At 40.9% G+C, this 13,066-nt stretch overlaps 1 protein-coding gene across 5 annotated transcripts in view; it reads right to left on the bottom strand.

The window, feature by feature from the left end:
- The window catches only part of LOC129708953 (anillin-like), a 76,459-nt gene that overhangs the window by 60,351 nt on the left and 3,042 nt on the right, over window positions 1-13,066 (bottom strand). Inside the window, exons 1-5 of one of the 5 annotated variants that reach the window (XM_055655048.1) lie at window positions 12,405-12,456; window positions 10,093-10,230; window positions 9,511-9,609; window positions 7,069-7,213; window positions 3,480-3,794 (exon numbers count right to left, since the gene is read on the bottom strand). In XM_055655048.1, the coding sequence (XP_055511023.1) occupies window positions 3,480-3,794; window positions 7,069-7,213; window positions 9,511-9,525 (475 nt within the window). In that variant the 5' untranslated portion in view covers window positions 9,526-9,609; window positions 10,093-10,230; window positions 12,405-12,456. Of the gene's footprint in view, window positions 1-3,479; window positions 3,795-7,068; window positions 7,214-9,510; window positions 9,610-10,092; window positions 10,231-12,404; window positions 12,461-13,066 lie in introns of those variants that run through there. The other 4 variants (XM_055655057.1, XM_055655074.1, XM_055655066.1 and 1 more) reach the window with 4 other exon arrangements.

The raw sequence follows: 13,066 nt of genomic DNA, 5'->3' as shown, positions 1-13,066 counted from the left end.
CCCATCACTATGGCTCTGACTTTTCCCTTCCGCACCATGCCGCAAAGATAGGCCAGACACCACATTCCAGACCACGACTGCTCTCCCCCGACTGGTCATACCCCACAATAGCATCGCACATTTAAGATATACTGGCATTGGAAACAACCCAGAAGAGATTAATTCCTGGGAAGACAGGATTGTCCTGACATGGATGGCTAAAAATAAGTTAGACCTAATTCATTGGAGTTTAGAAGAATGAGTCGCAATTTTATTGAGCGTAAAAGTCATGAAATTGCATGTCAAAGCACATGTTGAGATATTTCCCGTGTTGGGGCTTCAGTAACTATTCTTTTTTTTTTAAAAAATCCACTTCACATTCTTGATTAGTTAAATTATGAGATTGCATCCGATTCATTTACAAATTTTCAAAGTAGCAAGCCTCCATTTTGTGACTACAAAACCATTAATTCTAAAATATATCATGAGATGTTACTCCATCTCTCATTAATTCTGGTTATATACATACTGCTCATATTTTAAAACGCAACAACGACCCTCAGAGTGCTGTGTACTCAGCCACGAGGAGGAGACCATTGGATTGGAAATTGCAGAAGCAATTTGCCACTATTTCGTCTGGGCTTGGATTGTGGGGAGGGGGTTGGATTGGCTGGGGGCTGGGCGCAGGCAAATGAGACGAGCTCAGAATACCAACTGGGTCTAATGGACAGGGTGGCCCAAAGGGCATGTTTCGGTTCTTTGACTTCACTTCAGAAGTTCAGCATTTGCACGCAAAGCTCATTGGGCCATTCATGCGTGTCAAGGCTACTTAAAGAACGCATGCTCTTGATTCCATTAACGCATGATCTGGACAAATCAATAACAGCATGTTCTTTCCTAGGAATTAGATCACGGGAAAATTAGGTAATTCTTGTTCCGTTCCAATGATAGGTCACTAACTTTGAATAAGAATGGTTAAACTAAGATAAAATTTCAAAGGAATCACAATTTAAAACAAAATGTCATGTGATAGGAGTAGAATTAAGCCATTTGGCCCATCAAGTCTACTCCACCATTCAATCATGGCTAGACACAAAATGTTGGAGTAACAGCGGGACAGGCAACATCATTGGTGAGAAGAGGGTAGAAGATTGCAGCCTTCACGTGGTCTGCCCTGTTTCGACGAATGCAATCAACCCAGCGTGCACAATCAAATAAGATCAACTAGAACAAGTAGTCCTACAAGTTTAGGCGGTGCACGGCATATGCACGAAGACTGGAGAGAAGGATCTCGACCCAAAACGACACCCGTACCTTCTCTCCAGAGATGCTGTCTGTCCCGCTGAGTTACTCCAGCATTTTGTATCTACCTTCAATTTAAACCAGCATCTGCCCTTCTTTCATACACATTCAAATATGGCTGACCTATCTCTCCCTCCTTACCCCATTCTCCTGCCTTCTCCCCACAACCTCTGACATATGTGCTAATCAAAAATCTATCTCTGCCTTAAAAATATCTACTGATTTTGCCTCTACAGTCTTCTGTGGCAAAGAATTCCAGAGATTCACCTCCCTCTTACAAAAGAGGTTTCAGCTCTTATGTTCAGCTGTTGGCCATCCTGAACCTTAAAGCACAAGGCACTGGGGGTTCAGTATTGATGTGGATAGAGAACTGGCTGGCAAACAGGAAGCAAAGAGTAGGAGTAAACGGGTCCTTTTCACAATGGCAGGCAGTGACTAGTGGGGTACCGCAAGGCTCAGTGCTGGGACCCCAGCTATTTACAATATATATTAATGATCTGGATGAGGGAATTGAAGGCAATATCTCCACGTTTGCGGATGACACTAAGCTGGGCGGCAGTGTTAGCTGTGAGGAGGATGCTAGGAGACTGCAAGGTAACTTGGATAGTCTGGGTGAGTGGGCAAATGTTTGGCAAATGCCGTATAATGTGGAACAATGTGAGGTTATCCCTTTTGGTGGCAAAAACGGGAAAGCAGACCATTATCTACATGGTGGCCGATTGGGAAAGGGGGGAGATGCAGCGAGACCTGGGTGTCATGGCACACCAGTCATTGAAGGTAGGCATGCAGGTGCAGCAGGCAGTAAAGAAAGCAAATGGTATGTTAGCTTTCATTGCAAAAGGATTTGAGTATAGGAGCAGGGAGGTTCTACTGCAGTTGTACAGGGTCTTGGTGAGACCACACCTGGAGTATTGCGTACAGTTTTGGTCTCCAAATCTGAGGAAGGACATTATTGCCATAGAGGGAGTGCAGAGACGGTTCACCAGACTGATTCCTGGGATGTCAGGACTGTCTTATGAAGAAAGACTGGATAGACTTGGTTTATACTCTCTAGAATTTAGGAGATTGAGAGGGGATCTTATAGAAACTTACAAAATTCTTAAGGGGTTGGACAGGCTAGATGCAGGAAGATTGTTCACGATGTTAGGGAAGTCCAGGACAAGGGGTCACAGCTTAAGGATAAGGGGGAAATCCTTTAAAACCGAGATTAGAAGAACTTTTTTCACACAGAGTGGTGAATCTCTGGAACTCTCTGCCACAGAGGGTAGTTGAGGCCAGTTCATTGGCTATATTTAAGAGGGAGTTAGATGTGGCCCTTGTGGCTAAGGGGATCAGAGGGTATGGAGAGAAGGCAGGTACGGGATACTGAGTAGGATGATCAGCCATGATCATATTGAATGGCGGTGCAGGCTCGAAGGGCTGAATGGCCTACTCCTGCACCTAATTTCTATGTTTCTATGTTAAATACATGACTATTGCCCAACTTCTTTCCTCCATTCTGCACATTCTTGATTAGTTAAATTGTGCAGAAGGGTCTCAACCTGAAACGTTGCCCAATCCTTCTCTCCAGAGATGCTGCCTGTTCCGCCGAGTTACTCCTGCACTTTGTATCTACCTTCAGTATTAAACCAGCACCTGCAGTTCTTTCCTACACTTTCTTTCCTCCATGATGGGCAATATCTTCAGTTGCCAAGACCCAAGTTCTGAAGTGCATCCTTAGATATTCCTACCTGTTTATCCTCATTTAAGGCACTCCTTAAAACCCAACACTTTGTCTTAGTTTTGCTATATTTAAGAGGGAGTTAGATGTGGCCCTTGAGGCTAAGGGGATCAGAGGGTATGGAGAGAAGGCAGGTACAGGATACTGAGTTGGATGATCAGCCATGATCATATTGAATAGCGGTGCAGGCTCGAAGGGCCGAATGGCCTACTCCTGCACCTAATTTCTGTTTCTATGTCAGTTCTATTATCCTAGCCCTTATTTTTTTTTTAAATGCCCCAGCGAGGCCTTTTGTGACGATTTACCTTACCAAAGGTGTTAAACAAATATAAGTAATTATTGTGACATTAAGATGGGAAAGGATAACTAATTCCAGTGTTATCGTGTTAAATATTTGAATAAAGCATTATTTTAAAAAAAAGCAAGAAATGTAAAACAATGAAATTGATCATCACATTCCAACACAATTAGAAAATACCTTCAGCGTCCCTTTGGCGTAACTGTTGTGCCAGCCTGTGCATCCGATTCTTCAGCGATGCAGGTGGGGTTGGATCTTGGATCACTTTCTGATCTTCCTGTTCCCTAATTAATTGTCTGGGTTGAGTTGAAGGTTGTGCAACAGAAGTAATCAAAGATGGAGATTGTTCAACACAATTGATCGCGGGTGGAGATCGTGCAACAGAATCAATCACAGGTGGAGATCGTGCAATTTTGTTTTCTATCTCTTGTATTGGTGTTTCCATTTTATCTGAACAACGTTTTTTGGATGGAGAAGGCTTGGTTGATGTATTCACTAAATACAAAATAAATTTTGTTTAGTACAGGGGTGGATTGGGCAAAATGAAACTTCATGCGGGCCGGATGAGTTGTGCACGCGCAGACATCAGTCAGCCAGCCCGAGGCCAAGGGGAGCTCAACACCGCCATCTTGTCTGTCTGACAGCGCTTGCCGTCCCCCTTGGCAAACATGGGCCAATCACGGAGTGGATGACGGGAGCTACCCGCCGCCATCTTGACTCTTTAATGGCTGTTGCCAGGGGCAACCGCTCCCATGGCATCCGCAGGCCAATCACGGAGCGGTGGACGTGAGCACCCCTGCCGGCGCAGCAAGCAGACCCCCCTCCCCCACCGGTTTAGTACGTCCGCAAAATGATACCCAAGTACAACATAAAATGCAAGTATAAATTACAATTAGAATGTCTTTGTATTCTAATTACTTTACCGATTGTCAGTGGCTAACTTTTTCCAATTGTGTCCATCTTCCATTTCTCTCAGTCTTTTTAAGCCTCAAATCAATAATCCATTAAGGCGGAAAGTGCAAATTTGTTAATTTTATCACTCATATAATGCAGGACCACCTTGAACACAATTTTTATTTTATTTTGCAAAATAATTATGCATCTTAATGTAATAACAATAAATAGTGGCAATAGCTTAACTTATATGTGCAGGCAAAAAGGATTAGTTTAATTTGATATCGTATTCAGCCCAGACATTGTCTGCTGAAGGGCCTGTCAAAGTCCGTTATTATTTATTAAAATCACCCACACCCAAAATGATTTTGGCATGTTCTCCACATGTCATGCCCACCAAAGGATGAGGTTGCCTTTAAGTAATATAATATATTTTAATACCTATTAAATATACCCCCAAAAACTTGCCTATGTAACCACTTACTTTTCAAGTTTTCAAAATGTTCTAACCAAAGTAAACTATCCTGTTTCCATTTCCCTTCAACATTTCTTTTGTGCTACAATGCAATTTAAATCAGAAATAATACACGGTTCTGCCTCAATAAAGAACCACAGATATGTAATCCTCACCTTACTCTTTGCTCTTGGCCACTGTTTCGGAAAATCAGTAAAAGCTGGCCTAATAATGGTTATGTCTATTGCATGCATCATTTAACTTCTAAAGAATAAAACCTAAACTACTCAAAAGCACAAGTTCTATCATCTTTTTCTTTCTTTGTTTTAAATACCTTATTGCCCCAGAATCTGTTGATCGAATGGAGAAAGATTTGCACTCTTCATATTCATATTTCAACCAGCACTACGTGAGTGAATTGTGTTGACCCTACAACAACTGGCTAGGTATCAGGAGTAAAGGCACTTTTCATCAATATACCACCGCAGTATGTTATGGTTTATATTGTTAAATAAATGACAAATATTCCAGTCAGTTGGCTCTGAGCTCAATGTCAACAGTTCCAATTACAGCTGCGTAGGGATACAATAGGATACTTTGTTTAACCCAGAATTTAGGAGATTAAAGACCCAGCTGTATCGAGTTTCTGATGTCACAATTCTTTAACACAATTCCCAATCCAGCTTTTCACCCATTCTCTTGATTCCAGTATCAGTTTTCTCCACCTGCCATCCAGTTCTATGACCACAAATTTAACCTTGAACCCCACAATTTCAGCCTTGACTGTTCTTTTATGTGTCATTTAGACTTTGAAAAAACTATTTATGAAATTACATATTTTAAGATTTATCACAGATCATTACAAACGTAGTGCCTTCAAAGAGGTGAAGGCTGTTTCACAAAATGTCCCTCTCCGTTCCAAATCCAGATTTGCTGCTTTTTAACCAAATTATTATTGTGCTGATAATCTTTATGTTGTCAACTGACATCAATTTGATTATGTACAATACAACAGCAATAATATTGGTGTACAATGTAGTGTATTGGAAAGTGGATAATATGTTTCATTTCTTTAATGTGTCTATTGAGGTACATGTGTAGTGAACTCGTACTGTAGTGAGCAGTACATCTGAAAAAGGGTTTAAATAAATAAAATGTTTTAAATGTGCCTCCAGCCCCCCCATAATCCAAATGATTAATTTAACAATCAGTTAAGCCTTCATTGAGCCATTCCCAATTATTGTGCAAGTGTAGAGGTTATTTAGGATGCAGAAAGTCGTAACCACTGCCCAAGTCCACCATCGGCTCTGACCTCCCCACCATTGAAGGGATCTATCGCAGTCGCTACCTCAAAAAAGCATCCAACATCATCAAGGATCCACACCATCCTGGCCACGCACTCATCTCTCCGCTACCATCGGGCAGAAGGTACAGGAGCCTGAAATCTGTTCCATCCAGGTTCAGGAACAGTTCCTTCCCCACAGCCATCAGGCTATTAAACTCACCAACAAACAGACTCTGAACTGTAACAGCCTATTGCACTTTATCTGCTTATTTATGTGTATATTGAACTGAACCGTTCTGTATTTTTGCTTACAACATTCTGTTGTGCTGCAGCAAGCAAGAATTTCATTGTCCTATCTGGGACACATGACAATAAACTCTCGACTTGCTTTGTTAAATTGATATACTTTGTGATTTCAAGGCTACTTAAAAAATCCCCCCTAAAAAAAGTATATTAGAAAAATCTTCCCTAATCAGTGGAACTCATGCCAAACCATGTATGTGCCCAATCTTCTGCCCAGATCTTTATCCCATTGAAACAAATCTTGAACCAATGATAAAGATTACAAACGCTTGAAATGGGGGGGGGGGGTGCGGGGGGGGGGGGGGGGGGGGGGGGGGGGGTGTTACATGGTAAGTGATTACCATTTAAAATCTTCAAACACTTTGCACAATTCTAGCAATATCTTCTGCATTGGACTGTTTATGGTCATAAAAAAAAGTAAAAATTCAATAAAAAATAGTTGATCCTTTAACCCATTTGCTTTAATCCTATCATACACCACTTCCCTGGACATCTTGAATTCATGGTTAATGTGAATTTCTTAATTCTGAGGGCACATCACATAAATTTAGTACTATGAATCAGAAAATAATAAACTAGATGAAGCTAAACCATTAAAATAATTTCAGTCAATTGTTAGTAGTTGTAATATAACAGAGCACCTTCATATTTCGTGATTAATGTTTTACAGTTATACCAGTCAAGAAAATACAAAGTCCCTTTAAACAGGACACCGAGTACATCAAGTGAAACTACTATTACTTCTTCAGAACAGAAGGAAGACCGTTACAATTCATAGAAAGCCTGCAGAACTTCTTTCCTCAAAATCAAATACAATTGAAGGAAGCTCCTACCTTCCTCAGTGACTTCCAATGGCTGGTTGCTAGCTTCAGACAAAGGTTCCCTGGATCTTTTTCCAACTGGCCGAGTTTTTGTGGTCCTCTCAGCCATTTTCTTCTGCAGATTCTCTCGACGAGCACGGGTTCGTTCAAGTAGTTTCTAGAATAGGTAACAATTCAGTGTATTGTCCACAGCCTCATAAAATCAGATTACATTATACTATCATTACACAAATTGCATTACTTCATCCAAATAAAACAATAAGCAAATCACATTACTTCATTCAATTGAAACAATAAGCTTTTATTTTGTTTTAAACAGACAAGCAGATCACAGAAATAGTCCTCGTACATCAGGAATCACATATAGAACCACTATGAAGAATCAGGCCATATTTCCTCTTAGCTGGACTAGAATTGGTACATTTTGCAAGTTCACTGTTATACTAACGTTACATAGTGCAAAATCTAAAGTTTAAACAAATGTGTTCCCTCAGTAGTTTCTTATCATCATAAAGTTCTTCCAATATCTCAATTAAGGCTCTCACTAGATTAATAGCTTTCTATGGAAAGGCAAGAAAACTATAGGACCATACTTTAAACTTGTGATCTAACAAAAAGCAGTGTCAATGAAATTAGTTGAAAACACATCCAATATCTACAAAAGACACACAAAAAGCTGGAGTAACTGTGACGTTTCGGGTCGAGACCCTTCATCATATCTACAAAACTTAGTTTTCCCCTAGGAGGGAAGAGGATAATTAAACATTCTTGCTTATTTGTCTCCAGTATCGGATGGCATCACAGCTCAGTTTGGGAACAGCTCTGGTCAAGACGGCATGAAATTGCAGAGTTGTGGATGCCGCCCAGTCCATCACACAGACCAGACTGCCCTCCATCAACCCCTCATACCACCATGAGAAAGCAGCCAGCATAATAACTAGACCCTTTGCATCTGGTCATTCCCACTTCTTTCATGGTTATGCAAGCCAGCGATGTGGAATGGGAGGTGCTGTTCCTCCAATGAGTGTATTCTCACTCTGGCAATGGAAGAGGACCCGGACAGAAAGAACTGTATTGGTATGGGAAAAGGAGATCCGGTTGGTCTTGGTGAGCAACTGTTCAGCAAAACAGTTTTTGCCTAGTCTACACTTAGTAGCACCAATGTAGAAGAAGCCACATTGTGAGAACAAATGCATAGACAAAGTTTGAGGAGGTGCATGTGAACCCATCTCACCTGGAAGGGCTGCTGCAGTCCCTGGATGTAGGTGAGGGAGTAGGTGTAGGGACAGGTGTTAAACCTTCTGTAGTTGAAGAGGAAAGTACCTGGGGTTAGGGCAGTTTGGGTGGAAAGGGATGAGTGAACAAAGGAGTAGTGGAGGGAGTGGTCTCTCCAGAAAGCTGAAAGAGTTTGGGATGGGAAGATGGGATGCAGCGAGATCATATTGAAGGTCACGAAAATGTTAGAGAACGACATGGGTGGGTGGAGATGGGGAAAGAAGAGCAAGAACACATGCAAGACACAGGAGACATGGACGACTGATCCATACAGAACAGCAGGTGGGGGGCCACGTTTACAGAAAGAGGACATCTTGGATGTTCAGGAGTGGAAAGCCTCATCATCAGGCTCAAAGACCAGGGCATATTTGGGACAAAGCAGTAGTCTGTGCATGAAGTCAGAGGAAACAGTCAAAATCTTAAATGAATGCTTCAGATTTCTATGCGCTAAAGAAATGGAATCGTACCTGTATCTACATTCAGGGTGACAGTGAAATTCTATAACAAATTGTCATGAAAAGGAGATTCAAGTATATTAGTTGATTTAAGGGTGAATAAATCCCTATGACTGATGAAATAACACATGTGACTAGACAGCTAAGTTTTATAATAAGCATTTGAGTTTTGGGAGGGATTTCAGGAAAGAAAATTCAGTTGGAATGTAGTCAAAAGCTGGCACTCACTGCTCGTGTTGAGCAGGCTAGTTAAGTAACATTTGGATGAGCACTTGTCAATACTTAAGCATGGAAAGCTCTGGGCGGTGCTGGGAAATGGGATCAGGAAAGGCAGGCATTGTTTAGCACAAATATTTTAGACTGAATGACCTTTTTCTGTGGTAAATGACTCTGTGGCATTTAGAACTATATATCAGTATTTAGGCTTAACTGCATCAATCTACCATTGTGCCATATTTGTATTTATCTAGTGCCTCTGTTCATAATCACTCTCCATGTAAAGAAGTTTCACAAATTATTGTAAGGGCGGTTATTAATAAATCAAATGTTTATGACGACGTTTGAAGTACCCCAAGTAGACACGAGTATATTTATATAAAACCTAATCTGACAACTAAAAGAAATTTCAATTTCAAGCACTGTTATAATTTGGCAAATGCAATTTTCCAATGGATTGCTCATAATCAGTTACATTCACAACATTTCACTTTGTCAAAACACATACCTGGTCTGTTAGCATGCACTACACCAGAATATATTTTGTTGAAACAGCTGGATCTCATTCAAGAATGTCCAGTTCAGCATGTGACTAAAAATTCAAATTCTATTGGAGCAAACAGCATGATGATTCACAATTTCAAAGACATTGGGTGGTTCACAAAATTTAAATATTTTTGGCTACAGCAGCATTTTCCATTCCCTCAAAGACCCAAGCTATACAGTGAACATTCACAATCATTTCATTCAAAGCACCGTCGTGAAATTGAAAACGCCTCGAATCAAATTATATATTACTTACTCTTCAAATCAAAAGCTGGAACACAAAAAGGAAAGAGGAAATATACCCTGCAGAATTGTACCGCTCAGCGAAGTGTACTTTGCAAACAGTATTACTCAGTTTTAAATGTTACTGAATTATGAGCAAACAAAACTAATTAATAATGACCAGGTGGATGTCGCCATGGATGTGGCCTCATCCTATCTGAGATATTCCCTTTGTTCTTTTTAGCCCTCCCACACATTCTCTGCAACCTTAAATGAGTTTTTTTTTCTCTTTCCTAGTTCCAATGAAGTGCACTGAACTCACGAATGTTATTGGTTTCTCTTTTCAGAAATGCTGCTTGACATGCTCAGCGTTTCCAGAACTTTCTGTTTCTATTGCAATTTCCAGCATCTAGTTTTCTGATTTTTTGGACTCTGACCAGGACTCACTTGTTAACACTATCTTCAGAGAGGATGAATGATAGATTAGTATCTTTAAGAAATATTGTTTTCTATAACTTTATCACATACCAAATACTCATTTTCTGTGAAGTGCCAACAATTATTTTGATTGATAGAATGGGAAGAGCCATATTGATCACAATATTACACTTTGCAGTCAAAGGTTTGAAATATCAGAGGGCAGAACAGAATTGGAGAGGGGTGGGGAGTGGGGGGCTGTCACCTTTCAAACTCCTTTATCTTCAGTCAGTTCTCAATTGAACAAAAAGTATCAAGTAAAATACAATTTTGCCCAAATGTCATTGTTAGAATCTGTATTTTATTAAATTCTAATATATTATTTGCTTGCATGCAATTCATATTTTGAGGACTTTTATGGTGGAAAGTTAGTACAGTATATACAAAGATCCATACTATATTTGAAAGATTTATTTTCTAGATTAGTTTCTGTATGTTGAAAGCATCTTGAGCTATGGTACAGAGGCACATTATTTATTCCGGGGTGAAAAATTAACAGGTTAAAAATGTTAATACAATAATAACTTTCCTGATAGCAATGGTACTGACACAATACATGTAGAAAGTGACAGCAAAATCAATAATCATGGGTAAACAGAAAATGCTGGAGTAACTCAGATCAGGCAGCAGCTCTCTGGAGAAAATGGATAGGTGACGAATCATGTTGGGACTTTTCTTCAGACATCCCAACAGAAATGTCACCTATTCATTTTCACCAGAAATGCTGCCCGAGTTACTCCAGCATTTTGTGTCTATATTTGGTATAAACTAGAACCTGCAGTTCATTTTATTACAACAATCATGTGCAACTCACACTAAGCTTCCTCAATTTTAATATTAACCGTTGATTGAGTTTCCCTTTATTCTACACATGGTACAAGAATAGTAAAAATGGTTCAAGATGGAAAATTTGGAATTGTCTTAAATCAGTAATAAAACAAATTTATTAAGTTAAAATTACATTTTTAATAGATACTAGACCAGGTGCAGACCCGTTGGGTCTGTTTCCCCAACGGCATTCGCCGGGGGGGGGGGGGGTGCGGCATCACTCTCACATTAACCACCCCCCAAACACACAGGTGGGGGGGTGAGAAGAGGGGAGGGAGGCAAGATGAGGAGGAGGAAACGGGGATGGGGGAGAGAGATGTAGGGGAGGGGGGGGGGGGGGGAGAGAGGGGAAGGAGGGGGGAGAGGGGGGGGAGGGGAAGGTGGAGAGAAGTGGAAGAGTGGGGAGGGAGGGCTAGGGGGAGGGTGAAGAGGGGGACAGGGGGTAGGGGGTGGAGGGGTTAGAGAGGAGGGGAGGGGGGTGGGGGGGGGGTAGAGAGTGAAGGAGGGTGGGGTAGGGAGAGGGGCGAGGAGAGGGAAACATAGAAACATAAGATTCTATAAGATCCCCCCTCAATCTTGTAAATTCTAGCGAGTACAAGCCAAGTCTATCTTCATATGATAGTCATGACATCCCAGGAATCAGTCTGGTGAACCTTCTCTGTACTCCCTCTATGGCAAGAATGTCTTTGAGCATTGGGCATTGTGACATCACACGATGGAACGTTCACCAGGGGCTGGGGCTGGTGCAAAGGCATATGTAAATGGATCCATTCCAATTGGACATCTGCGAGCATTGGGCATTGTGACATCACACAATGGAATGAATCAAAAGGAAGAAAGGCAGCCAGATAGATAGAAGATAGATGGATATCATACTCCCAACCCCAACTTTGTGATATCGCCGACATGATAATCAAACTAATAAGCGATGTCTACAATACGAGTACATCAGTAAGTTTGCCAGTTAGATAGTGTATGCAATTATACTTCAAAAGCATTCCCTCATCCCACCTCCTTCCCCTGGTACACCTTATGGACTAATCTTAAAACAGACACTGGACATAACTGAAATTTCAAATTAAACCCAACCAATTGAGCTTCTCTCCATGTAATGAAACATGACTCAATTTCATTTTGACTGCTGAGTCATTATATTGCCAGATGTTCTTGAACTCAGTAAAAATGTGCATCACCACCAACTCCCCTCCTTTCCAAGTACATATTCTCTATTAAGAATAAAATATATAATAATAATATTAAATTAAAAATGCGCTCCAACACTTCTTAATTACTAAATTCAATTAATTCCAATTGAAAAATAACACTGACCATTTATTCCCTAATGAAGTACTGGATAGAGGCGACGCAATGCTGCTGCCTCATACTCCAGTTTTCATCCTGACTCTGGGTGCTGTCTTGCACTTTGCACCTTCTCTCTGTGACACATGGGTTTATTGCCACATCACAAAGAGGTATCAGCAAGTTAATTGGTTACTGTAAGTTTTCTGTAGTTTAATGACAAAAAAAAATAAGGGGAGTTGCTGCACATGTGCCAGGATAAATTGTAGGGTACAGGGAATTCAGGGGAGAACTAATTGGATTGCTCCCCTGGGGACAGCATGGACCCAAAAGCCTCCTACTGTGTCATAAAATGAGACTGGGGGCTAAAATCAAATAATCTCTATGAACAGCACAGCTAAAGAAAACAATGTATTTTTCTCTGGAAAACATGGATAGATTTTATCCGAAGATAGACACAAAAAGCTCGAGTAACACAGCAGGACAGGCAACATCTCTGGAGAGAAGGAATGGGCGACTTTTCGTGTTAAGACACTTCTTCTAGACCCGAAATGTCACCCATTCCTTCTCGCCAGAGATGCTGCCTGTCCCGCTGAGCTACTCCAGCTTTTTGTGTCTATCTTCGGTTTAAACCAGCATCTGCAGTTCCTTCTTCTTACACTTATCCATTGGTCTCCAGCGATGCTGCCTGA

Source organism: Leucoraja erinacea, chromosome 2, assembly GCF_028641065.1.
Source record: "Leucoraja erinacea ecotype New England chromosome 2, Leri_hhj_1, whole genome shotgun sequence".
Classification (NCBI taxonomy): domain Eukaryota; kingdom Metazoa; phylum Chordata; class Chondrichthyes; order Rajiformes; family Rajidae; genus Leucoraja; species Leucoraja erinaceus.
Note: the sequence above shows the minus strand (reverse complement) of the source record. Positions and strands in the feature narration are given on the sequence as shown.